This window comes from Rana temporaria, chromosome 4 (genome assembly GCF_905171775.1).
Source record: "Rana temporaria chromosome 4, aRanTem1.1, whole genome shotgun sequence".
NCBI classification, from domain to species: domain Eukaryota; kingdom Metazoa; phylum Chordata; class Amphibia; order Anura; family Ranidae; genus Rana; species Rana temporaria.
Window position 1 is genome coordinate 350387556 of NC_053492.1, and position 13806 is coordinate 350401361.

At 40.2% G+C, this 13806-nt stretch overlaps 1 protein-coding gene across 2 annotated transcripts in view; it reads right to left on the minus strand.

Annotated features, from left to right (window-relative positions):
• Positions 1–13806, minus strand: part of TTC27 (tetratricopeptide repeat domain 27) — a 502742-nt gene that overhangs the window by 146696 nt on the left and 342240 nt on the right. For both annotated transcript variants that reach the window (XM_040350814.1, XM_040350813.1), the window contains exon 11: positions 6693–6806. In XM_040350814.1, coding sequence (XP_040206748.1) covers positions 6693–6806 — 114 coding nt within the window. The remainder of the gene's footprint in view (positions 1–6692; positions 6807–13806) is intronic.

Genomic DNA, 13806 nt, shown 5'->3' on the forward strand with positions numbered 1-13806 from the left:
AGCAAGTGCTTTGAGAATACAGCACTTGCCCGTCTAAGTTGCGGAGGCGTAACGTAAAGCAGAAACGTTACGCCCGCACAAAATTACGCCGCTGGACGAGAATCTGGCCCTGTGACTGCATTTTAATGGTTCAAAGAATGTCAGGCAAAATGATCGGCCCTCACGCATCTTCACTACATCAAATCTGGCCCTCTTTGAAAAAAGTTTGGACACCCCTGGTATAGAGTTTAAGACCCACACATAAAACCCCCTGGAGGCTCGAGCCACAGAAAACAAAAGGAGGGAAAAATAGAACTGGAGAACCAGATAAATAATTGGCTATATCAGTGGAAGTGAAAAGAGATCAGGGAGTAACGAGGACCACAGTCCATCAAATTATCTCATCCAGCGATCCACTATGTCCACTGTATATTCAGATCACCATAATAAGTATGCCCCTAGTAGCAGGTTATCTCGGTATTATTGATAAAGTTAAATCAGACACAGATATGCTGTCATCGCAGGGATTCATCATTAAATACATTACCACTTCCGTGGATGTCATGGAGCTCCAAAGAGCGGAGAGATATATACCGCAACTATGTGTGGTATGACATTAGGGCCCGAGACAGCATATAGGCTGAGGTGACAGGACACATCACCACGATAGGAACATGAGAGGATCCAGATCCGAGGGTGCCTGCTGGGCAAACTTAAAAGGAAAGTCCGTCTCCGTTACTAGGTACGTAATCGTACCACTACCTCCTTTAGAGGCTCGTCATCGCTGGAGGGGAATGAAGCCGTGTTGTTACGTGGCGACCGGACGTGATGACGTTAACTAGTTTTGCATTAAGATTGCGTAGCTTCGTCTGCAAGTCCACTTTTTGTCCATGTTTCATGTTACACCCATATCGAGGTCAGTTATTTCCACAGTCTCCTGGCATATGCTGTAATTTGCTGTGATTATGCATTACCCCACCCACACAGTCACGTCATGTGTTCACAGAATCTGTGAATGAGAAGACTACAATTCCATCTTCCACTGTGAGACTCATAGATCTCAATGGAGCACAAGTGTGATGATGTCACGCACTTGTGGTCCAGTGATAAATCTTTCAGTCTCGTAACCGGAATTCCATACCGCAATATAAATCTTTATGTACATTTTTTTTATAAACCTTTTCATTGCGTGCAGGCCTTTGGCAGAATGAGAAGTATGCGTTACCCCAGGTCTAGACCATCTTGTAAAAAATCCCCATAGCGAAAGGGCAAGAGGAAGCACCTTATAGGGGGCCTAGGTTGAAGTGGCGTTAAAGTATGCAACCAGTGGTGTGATGTCATCCACCTGAGACTGAGCAGTTGAATTTTAGCAACAAATTTTAAAGGTTTACACTTTTAAGGCGAATACAATTCAAACATACGGTAGCTATAAACAAAGGAGAGAAGGATATGGGAATCCCACCTATTTATCAAATATGTAGTACTCACCTATATTTTCGGGGGGTGCAATCAAAAATATAATGTACCAAGAGAGAAAAAAAAACAAAAAAGAAAAATGACTGCTGCACACCCTTAAGAGTTATTACTACGTTTTATTAAATATCAGAAAATAGAGCATAAAAGGCATTAAAAACACACAGGTAACCAATAATGGTATAGTACCCTAGAAGTGACCTGAGAATACACTCACAAAAGCGAGACGGCAAAAATCAGTGACAAATTGAAAACTGGAGCTTGATCATCCAATAAGGAGATCTAAGTCCATAACTCACCCATTCACCCTCCACACAACACAAAGAGACCCCCCACCCCAAGCACATATAAAACCCTCACTGCTATCAATAATCCTAAAGATTTCCACACCATGCGGTGGTTCCCTGTAACTACAGGTGAAAGTACCACCGTCTAAGTGGGAAAAGTTGCAAAAAAGAAAAAGCTCAAAAATGGGGACATGAGAGGGATCCACTATATAGTGGTATAGTAATACTGCTCAATTGGAGATAAATGGCAAGTGATAAATCAGATGAGAGAGATATAGTCCCAGGGACCGCAGACAATTCTACTAGGCTGGAGAAAAAAAAAAAAAGTGGTATATATATATATGTCTCTGCTCTTCAGATGGGTCGCCGCATCTGGCGTAAACAGTTGTTCAATTTCCATCAGATAGTAACTGATAAGGAGGCATTCAACAAGAATATATATTTGAGACACTGTAGTAGTGATCATTAAGTATCAGAGTTCACCTATGCTGCACTTGAGAGGACTATGCAACAATGTAGCCACAATTAATTGACGGGTTCCCATTACTTATGGGTAGTGTCCATTCTAATATATCAAGTAGATATGTCCATCAGATATTGAAATCTTGTTGAACTGCTAGTGGCAATTAGGCTTACATGAATATTGGATGTGTTGATATATACACTGTTGGTGAGCAGATAATTGATCAGCATTCCACAGAAAATAAACGGCTGAAGTTGTACTCACTGTTGGGCTGTTATGTGTAGCTCAGAGTTGTAGCTACCACATCAAATCTGTACTCACGTGCTGCCAGAGAGATTTGCAGCTGAGCCATCCATCCATGTGTAGCACACAGAGCCTGAAGCACTCCTCATCAGTGCAGTAATGATAGGTGAATGATATAGTAATGTCCAGTATAGAACTGCAATTATACAGTGTCTTCAATGATGTTAGGCAAATACCAATCTCCAAAGTTGAGAATAAAGGATGTATTAGGTCTCCATGGGGTCAGTCTCTCCAATTTGAGCGTGCAAGTAATGTTCAGATTGCACTGTTCATGTCTCCATGTGATACTTTTCCTTAAGCTGCTTAGTGGCTCAAGGTAACCATGTTACCGAGCTCCAAAAGAAAAAAAAGCACTGAGGTTCAAAATGTGCATCGGGGGGTCCCTGTACCCCAAGAGTTTACATGTTTCGTTCCTTTAGAACTAGGAACTTCGTCAGAACTGGGGGGCTATTGATCTTTACCTCCTATAAAAAGGGAATTCAGAGCTATCCATAATTAACCTAGATGTCAATCAGGTGTAATCAACCCATTATCTCATTTAACCATTAGGTTTACCTGGTGCTCTACATATCAATTTTAAATATACAATTAAAAAGAAACCCATAGCCAAAAAACCTATGTTGGTGTGCGCTGTCACATACAATTTATTCCCAATAGGAAAAACGCATTCATACACACTGCATCCATGCATCCATATAGTACATGTCCAAATAATATTTTTTAAAAATTTGAAACATATCGTATCCAAAAAGATCCATCCACATACCATCCGATTCCTATTTCACAAATATATCCAAATCGCAGAGGAAATTCTTTTCCATATTCTCTGGCAAGTGCATTTAACCACCAGGCAATACACTGCTTGGAATCTCTATGGAACCAGAAAAGGGATATGGATGGAGCACAGATAGAGAGGTGAGGGGTATATACATACCCAGTGCGACTGGAACACCCGGTCAGTTTCTATAGCTATGCATATCATATCCCATAGTAGATCAATATTCCCTACAAAAGCATAGGGCGTATCACTATCAATTCTACACAATGCATATGCATGCGATATACTCTTCACATATAGTATTTATTGAAAAAATGGATCGTGGTCGCACAAACATGACATTCAACATACTCACTACATGTGTGCGCATAATACATACACTCAAGCGTCCATATAATACCGATCGAATAATCACATTTTACATCCGGCTTTCCGGCTTTTCTATGTTCCATGCTTGTCCATATCGCATATGCGATATGGACAAGCATGGAACATAGAAAAGCCGGAAAGCCGGATGTAAAATGTGATTATTCGATCGGTATTATATGGACGCTTGAGTGTATGTATTATGCGCACACATGTAGTGAGTATGTTGAATGTCATGTTTGTGCGACCACGATCCATTTTTTCAATAAATACTATATGTGAAGAGTATATCGCATGCATATGCATTGTGTAGAATTGATAGTGATACGCCCTATGCTTTTGTAGGGAATATTGATCTACTATGGGATATGATATGCATAGCTATAGAAACTGACCGGGTGTTCCAGTCGCACTGGGTATGTATATACCCCTCACCTCTCTATCTGTGCTCCATCCATATCCCTTTTCTGGTTCCATAGAGATTCCAAGCAGTGTATTGCCTGGTGGTTAAATGCACTTGCCAGAGAATATGGAAAAGAATTTCCTCTGCGATTTGGATATATTTGTGAAATAGGAATCGGATGGTATGTGGATGGATCTTTTTGGATACGATATGTTTCAAATTTTTAAAAAATATTATTTGGACATGTACTATATGGATGCATGGATGCAGTGTGTATGAATGCGTTTTTCCTATTGGGAATAAATTGTATGTGACAGCGCACACCAACATAGGTTTTTTGGCTATGGGTTTCTTTTTAATTGTATATTTAAAATTGATATGTAGAGCACCAGGTAAACCTAATGGTTAAATGAGATAATGGGTTGATTACACCTGATTGACATCTAGGTTAATTATGGATAGCTCTGAATTCCCTTTTTATAGGAGGTAAAGATCAATAGCCCCCCAGTTCTGACGAAGTTCCTAGTTCTAAAGGAACGAAACATGTAAACTCTTGGGGTACAGGGACCCCCCGATGCACATTTTGAACCTCAGTGCTTTTTTTTCTTTTGGAGCTCGGTAACATGGTTACCTTGAGCCACTAAGCAGCTTAAGGAAAAGTATCACATGGAGACATGAACAGTGCAATCTGAACATTACTTGCACGCTCAAATTGGAGAGACTGACCCCATGGAGACCTAATACATCCTTTATTCTCAACTTTGGAGATTGGTATTTGCCTAACATCATTGAAGACACTGTATAATTGCAGTTCTATACTGGACATTACTATATCATTCACCTATCATTACTGCACTGATGAGGAGTGCTTCAGGCTCTGTGTGCTACACATGGATGGATGGCTCAGCTGCAAATCTCTCTGGCAGCACGTGAGTACAGATTTGATGTGGTAGCTACAACTCTGAGCTACACATAACAGCCCAACAGTGAGTACAACTTCAGCCGTTTATTTTCTGTGGAATGCTGATCAATTATCTGCTCACCAACAGTGTATATATCAACACATCCAATATTCATGTAAGCCTAATTGCCACTAGCAGTTCAACAAGATTTCAATATCTGATGGACATATCTACTTGATATATTAGAATGGACACTACCCATAAGTAATGGGAACCCGTCAATTAATTGTGGCTACATTGTTGCATAGTCCTCTCAAGTGCAGCATAGGTGAACTCTGATACTTAATGATCACTACTACAGTGTCTCAAATATATATTCTTGTTGAATGCCTCCTTATCAGTTACTATCTGATGGAAATTGAACAACTGTTTACGCCAGATGCGGCGACCCATCTGAAGAGCAGAGACATATATATATATACCACTTTTTTTTTTTTCTCCAGCCTAGTAGAATTGTCTGCGGTCCCTGGGACTATATCTCTCTCATCTGATTTATCACTTGCCATTTATCTCCAATTGAGCAGTATTACTATACCACTATATAGTGGATCCCTCTCATGTCCCCATTTTTGAGCTTTTTCTTTTTTGCAACTTTTCCCACTTAGACGGTGGTACTTTCACCTGTAGTTACAGGGAACCACCGCATGGTGTGGAAATCTTTAGGATTATTGATAGCAGTGAGGGTTTTATATGTGCTTGGGGTGGGGGGTCTCTTTGTGTTGTGTGGAGGGTGAATGGGTGAGTTATGGACTTAGATCTCCTTATTGGATGATCAAGCTCCAGTTTTCAATTTGTCACTGATTTTTGCCGTCTCGCTTTTGTGAGTGTATTCTCAGGTCACTTCTAGGGTACTATACCATTATTGGTTACCTGTGTGTTTTTAATGCCTTTTATGCTCTATTTTCTGATATTTAATAAAACGTAGTAATAACTCTTAAGGGTGTGCAGCAGTCATTTTTCTTTTTTTTTTTTTTTTTTTTTTCTCTCTTGGAACATACGGTAGCTGCATTTTAACATTATTGTTAAACTAATGACATACAGCATGACCCTGCCCACTGTATATAAAGTCCAGGCTTAACTCGTCACACTGGGCATACCTCTTAAGGGATCTTAAGGGGACTAGGTTTCATAGTGATGGACTACAGGTTGTGGACCTGTATAACATCATGCGGCTAACTCAGCGAGTTGCACCAGGTACCAAGGTGAGTGCGTTGCAGAATCCAGTGCCTAAAGCAACATTGCAGGCCTTCCCCAAAAGGGTCGAGTCCAGGTATGGCTCTCCCAAGGCTTTACAGATCCAGATAAACTGCTTCTATTCTGGCGAGGACTTGATTGCAGTATTAGAAAAAATAGTAAAAAAAAACAATGAACTAGTTCAGCTAAGGGTGATTTTCTCTGTGAAAAGGAAAAAGTCCATCATCTTCAGACATAAGCAAAAAAAAAAAAACTTGGGGCACATGAAGTGGGGTAGAGTTATAGAGTTTCCCTGGGGGCATGTCTGAAGGTATACACCCAAAGTATGGTGTATGAACATTCTGTCTATGTCCTGTACAATTAAGATAACTCATTTTATGCTGGCAGTAAAATTACCTTTTGTCTCACTTTTGTCATTTGAGCAGTCATTGCGCAAAAAAAATTACAGAATATTCCTGAATTTTAGAATGAAGAGAAATATTACCTGAGTCTGCATCATGGCTCTTTCAACGCGTCGTGTGCTTCCTCTCTCTAGCTTTGTTCTCAAAATTAATGCCGTTGTCTGCAGGGCCCAGAATTTAGGTTGTGAAAGCAAACACTAGAATAAGAGAATTTAAATTAATATTCACATCACCACATCACTTTTGTGACAGAAATGAAAAGCGTAAAAGCCTCCATTTTGCCTTTTATATTAAAATGTAATCAGCACTAAACATAATAAAAGAACCAAGAACTAGAAAAAAACTGAAAATGCTTTACAACAAGCAGCAAGATTTTGCTTTCAAATTAGCTTTGGTTGGTAATAACTTATCTTTCCAGATATCAAAAAGTCTTGTAATCGGTATAACATGCTTGTAATTATATACAGCACATTACAAGTTTTCTATGTAAAAAACTGCACAATGCAAACATGAAAATGTGAAATAAACTAACGTTACAACTGAGGAACATGAAAGTTTCATTTATATAAACTGACAGTAAAACAAGATTTCACATATAAGATCTAAGAGTGTGGCAGACTGGTTTCGATCAACCAAACAGCTGAGGTAATACAAGTAGATATATATGGGGTGTTTGTAAAGTGAGATCATACATCAGATTTATTTATTTTTAACAGCAACCATAGCTTCCTTCAAACCTGCAAGATGTCAGAATTCCTGGGCAGATAACAATTAAGATTTAAAATATTCAGTAATAAAGTGGTGTAAATGAGTTGAAAATGTCAAGCATTTGCAGTCCAGAGGAAGGTAACATAAAATCTAAATGCAACAGCCTTCCTCCTTCCCATGAAATTTCCTGACCTCACAAGGGCAATCTTATCCATTCTTTGGATCAAGATCGTGCCATCAATTCCTTGGTAAATATTACTGTGGATGTTGTTAGCATAAGGATTTCATGCAGAACCTTTTTGGCAATAACCAATTTTGATGAAAAACCTCTTGCAGTGGGAAAATCTATAGATTTAAGCATAGATCCTCAAACATGTTAACAAAAGGACTAATTAATTGTCCTCAAACTGTTGGGAAGAAAGGTTGTTGCCTGTAGGGGTAAAAAAGTACTCGAGCATCGGTAGTAGTATCAATTTTGATTGACCCAATGCCATTGGGTTGGGTCGGCAGTAGTAAAAAAACATTGGAGTCAAAAGGGAGGAGGAATAGTGTGCCCCATTGTTGGTGTAAAATTGAGCAATGGGACACATCTGGCTCACAGGCTGTAGTTTGAGGACCACTGACTTAAAGTGTTAGAACACCTTATATTTCATACTCTTGGGTCAAATATTGAGCCTGTTGGTACACTAATGCTAATTGTAACCCTTTTTTAAATGGTTTCCCTAACAACCAGGAATGAGCTCAGGCGGGTTTGTACATTAATCCAAACCCACCAAAGCTACTCCGCCAGGAAGCTATCACTGCAGACAGCCAATCATAAATGGCATTCTTTACCCTCCAGCCGCACACATACAGTGGGAAAAATAATTATTTGATCCCCTGCAGATCTTGTAAGTTTGCCCACTTACAAAGAAATGAAGGGTCTACATTTTTTTCCCATCCAAACACAGCGGGTCGAGTTAATGCCAAAGAGCTCAATTTTGGTCTCATCTTGTCATGAATATGCAACAAGCCTGTCTGCTTACCTGATCTCCATGTGTTCATTAGAGGACGACCCTGCTCTGGTTCCCCTTTTTATCACTTCCTCTTCCTGTATGGCTCCACCCTAGTCCATCCCAGGAAGCCTATATTAACCGTTGCTCTACAGGTCTGCAGTGCTGTTCAACAGTGTTCCTATGCTTAGTTCCTGTCTGCAGTGTAGTTGCTAGTTCCTGTTTGCAGAGTGCTTCATTCATCTTCCGTGTACCGTTTTGGCTTGTTCCCGACTTCCTTGTCTGCCTGTGCCCCTGACTATTTGCATGTCCCACGGTTATCCTTGTCTGCCTGTTGCCCTGACTTCTGCTTGCTCATCACCACTGTTTGTCCTGCTGACTGCTTTCCCTTTCTCCCTGCGGAGTGTGACTTGAGGAATCTCGGGGATGCGACCTGGACCCAGTTGCGGCCAAGACCATCCTTACCATCAAAGGCTCTGGTGAATACAAAACTGGGTCTTAGACTCCGTGCCCTGGGTGATCTTAAGTTCACGCTTCGTCTCTGCTTGCAGTAGTCGGCCATAGGGTTCACCACCCTGTGGTGCATCCCTGACCCCAACGGGGTGCACTCGTCACCTGGCTACGGGTGACCTGACACATCTGACCACAACACCTTCTCCCAATCCTTCTCTGAATCATTTAGACGTTGATTGGCATGACTGTACATGTGCCTTTTTGAGGAGGGGGACTTGTCGTGTTTCGAGGAATAAAAATGCTGACTAAGAACCAAAGAACACCATCTCTACAGTCAAGCACGGAGGTGGAAACATTATGCTTTAGGGCGGTTTCTCTGCTAAAGGTACAGACCAACTTTGCCGTAATGGATGGGGCCATGTGTTGTGACATCTTGGATGAGAATCTTCTTCCCTCAGCCATAACACTGAAGATGGGTAATGGATGGGTCTTCCAACATGACAATGACCCAAAACATACCACCAAGGCAACAAAGGAGGGGCTCAAGAAGAAGCACATTAAGGTCATAAAGTGGCCTGGTCAGTTTCCAGACCTTAATCCCATAGAAAATGTATGGAGGGAGAAGATCTGTAAAGAAGAGTGGACCAAAAATCCTCCTGAGATGTGTGCAAACTTGGTAACCAACTATAAGAAATGTGTTACCTCTGTGCTTGCCAACAAGGTTTCTCCACCATGTACGGAGTCATGTTTTGCTTGGTGATCAAATACTTCTTTTACTATTTTAAATCCAAATCAATTTATAACATTTGTATCATGTGTTTTTTCTGGAATTTTGGTTGATACTCTGTCTCTATCGTTTAAAATACACCTATGATAAAAAATTCTAGCCCCTTCATTTCTTTGTAAGTGTGCAAACTTACAAAATCTGCAGGGGATCAAAAAAAAATTCTCAGTGTAAATGCAGCTGTGGGGAATGTCTCTGCCACTTATGATTGGTTGTCTGCAGTGACAGAGTACTGGAGGAATAGCCCAGGTGGATTAACTAATATGTGTCTTCTCCCCTGGTTCCTGCAGTTTCAGTACCTGGATATTCTTAGATCCGGTATAAAACTTTCTAGTAAAATTCTGTAAATTATTAATTAAATGTTTGTTTTTCCCTAGTTGTGGTCTAATTTTTCTCATTTAAAAAAAAAAAAAGCATAGAGACATGTATAGATGTGGGGGTTTGCATTAAATATTAAATATGAATTAAACAGTGTCTTTGGTTTGTGGTGCACTTTAACCACTTCAGCCCCGGAAGAATTGGCTCCTCAATGACCAGAGCATTTTTTTGCGATTCGGCACTGCAGTTCAGGCTGATTTGTATTCTTTTACATATTTTTGGTAATAAAAATCACAAAACGCTTATATTGGTTTGCACAAAAGTTTTAGTGTCTACCGCCAGTCAACAGCATTGGCACCCCCGTTGTGCAGTGGGCACGCAACTGCCCATTATCCCACTTAAAGGGACCGACGTACAGCTAAGACGATCCACGGGAACAAGCTGACCTGCCGAAATATAATGACAGCGGCTGGTTGGCAAGTGGTTAAAGATCGCAGGAGACCCATTGGGAGGATCAATTTGGGGAATATATAAACAGAGTCCCGTTAAAGTTAAAAAAAATTACAAGTAGTCTACCAGGTGTGTTTCAGTGTTCGTATAGGTATTTTGGCAGTCAAAGTTGTTGAGATTTGATCTTCTCTAAAAAGAGAGAATTAACTTGGATACTGAAGAATTTAAACTCTGCAGCCAGGGACGAGGCCAGAAATATTTTGTAGGCATTTTTATTTGGTTTGCATTTTGCAGATTCATTCCTTATTCAATTTAGCATTTAGTTTTATCAGTTTGTCTCAGACTACACACTTAGAAGTTTACTTATGGAGGGTATCAGAACTAGAATTATTGGAGAAGAAAGATTGCAGGAAAGCCGCCAATTGTTTTTTATTTGTTTAGTTCAATTACCAGTGCCAGGATCTAGGCCTGGGGTTGCCTGTTTTTAGTGAAATGGTAAGAGAGACATGGCCCAATTAGATGATTGTTTCTATTGTGACCTTTGGCAAGTGAAAAAAAGTCTTGCTAGCGGATCTGAAAGTAGGTAGGCCAGGAAGTAGAATACTTTTCATCACTATGTGTCATAAGCTGTGTCAACCCATCTCTCGTTTGAGAAGAGTGGTTGGTTAAATTTGCAAATACAGTAGGTGTAGGATAGATGCAAAGTAACATTGCAGATATCAAGTGCGTCTAAGGGAACACTAAAGTCACCCCCGAGAATGCACCTGGCCACTACAAATTCTGACAACGATCTAAGAGTGTGTTTAAAAAAAGTGGCTTGGTCTGTGTTGGGGCTGTATACTGCATGTTATCCAAGGTTACTAATCTACCATTAATTGTCCCTGCAACAAAGAGGTATCTGATACTTATGTCCACTTGGGCCCAGTTATGTTTCTAACTAAGGTAACTTATCAGGATTGCGACCTCCTTGGCTCTTAAATCAGCAGACATGCTGTGATGTAAATGGGATTATTTGTGATTTGAGAGTGTAGTCAAATTGGGGGAATTTATAAAGAGTGTCTATGACACCCTTTTGAATTCAGTTGGTGCCAGCACTGAGATACAGGTGCATGGATCTCTTGGTTTTAGGCACCAAGATTGGAGTATCCCTACTGGACACTCCTTCCTCAGTGCACCCTCTCTCCTTCCCTCTCTACACCCGTCAAACTGACAGGCGTATGGTCGAGGAAATTGGCAGTAGGGATGAGTGGAGCCTTATGGGGAAATGAGAGACTAGTTCCCCATTAGGTGCACCTAGCTATTGATTGACCGCACATGGCAGTTGGCAGATCCTTGCTATTCAGTCCAATAGATGCTTTCAAATCTGACCATAGTCATAGGCTGTCAACAAATAGCCAGGATAACCTAGTTGGGTTCTATTCTTTCAGTTCCCCATCAGTCTCCGCACACCCAGTGACATGTAACTACCCAAATATGGCCATTGGTATTTTTGGGTAATGACATCACCACTATTCCCAGCCCCTTTACATGGCTAAAGAATCTTCTGGCTAACCCCTGCATAGGACGAGGGACACAGCACTCTGCGGAAAGCTATCACAAATATGGGCACATGCTGTGCTGGGATTCCTTACATCTTAGTAATATGTTACAATAGTAAGTGCAATATTACTTTTGACATACACATAGGTTTTTGGTTAACACCATACAACAACTCATCCAGGTGCAATACTTATTCATACCTCTTTCTAAAAATATTTCCTAGCAATATTAATATTAATTTGCAATATCCAAAAAAAAGCAACATTTATAAAATAAGGTTGATTACATTTTTTAAGGCTAAAAGAAAAATGCTACGGCACTTGGGTGGGCTGTTTAAACATGCTGACTACAATTAATATAGGCAACAATTTTACCATTCTCACTGCGTTCCATCTAACCACAATCCTCAGACACAACTGCATCTCTGCATTTACTTACTCAAGCACATTGTTCACTGTCAAAATCACCCTGGCTACAAAGCTTATGCAGATTCACACAAACTCAAGTTCAGAGCATCATGTCATGCTTGGATTGACTGGTGCTTAAGTGTTGAAACCATTTATCTTTGATGAATGTTGATTATGTAAATGCTGTGAAGCTGTACGAATGAGCATGAGCTGTGTTAAACAATGATTTATAAGCTCAAGACATAACACTTAAAACTGCAAAAGGACAACACTAAACTAGACAGACAGAAGGGGGCATTTTAAATCAAACTTCATGCAGACACATAAAAAAAAATAAAAAAAAATCATTGAATTCATTAGTTGTTTTTGAGATTCTGAAAAGGGTCATTTGTGGCTCAATGTGAAACTTTAAGGCTTGACTGATGCCTTTTTGAAATAATAGTGAGTACAGGACAAAACATTCATTATGAGGCTATCATTGCATGTTTAAATCAAAAATAAGGACAAATACAAATTCAGTAATAAATATGAAACAGGAATACGGTAGCTCCTATCTCTTTATTTGGATACACTATTATAGGATAACAAGTAAGCTCAAAAAATGCTGGACCTTTGGTGTGCTTTTGACAACAAGATATTATAAAACTTCCATCCAACAGCAGCCAATCCAACCACCAATATAGGATACCTGATTGTATGTTTAACCTAATGTTCAATTATGCGCTACTGTCGTTTTCAGCAGAAGATCTTACCAACATTTACTGTTTTTTGTTTTTGTTTGCCTGACTGTGCTTATCGTGTAAAGACGAACTCCAGACAGCAAGTAGTATGTCTGTAATTGTAATCTGGGAATGGTGACCAGGTAACATAGCAACTGTGCTTAACCACTGCCCAATGACCGGGCCATTTTTTGCGATTGGGCACTGCGTCGCTTTAACTGACAATTGTGCGGTTATGCGACATTGCACCCAAACAAAAAATTTATGTCCTTTTTTTCCCACAAATAGAGCTTTCTTTTGGTGGTATTTGATCATCTCTACAGTTTTTATTTTTTGAGCTATAAACAAAAAAAAAGCGTACATTTTGAAAAAAAAGCTATATTTTTTACTTTTTGTTATAATAAATACCCCCCCCCCCCCCCAAAAAAAAAAAAATATATATATATATATTTTTTTCCCTCAGTTTAGGCCGATATGTATTCTTCTAAATATTTTTTGTAAAAAAATAAGCAATAAGCGTACATTCATTGGGCTAAACACTAAAGGGCGATGAAGGGGTTAAGTGTGTCCCAAGGAGTGATTTTAACTGTGGGGGGGGGGGCTGGGCTACAAGTGACACGACAGTGATCACTGCTCCCGATGGGAGTGAGCAGTAGATTTCTGCCCTGTCACTAGGAAGGCCATTGAAATATCCCCGTTATGCAGCTTCGTGACACGATCGTGGGCACCCGGTGGACATCAAGTCCGCGGGACCCGCGGTCACACTCACGGAGCAGGCGGCATGCGCATGCCCACTATACCGCAATTTAAAGGGGACGTACAAGTAC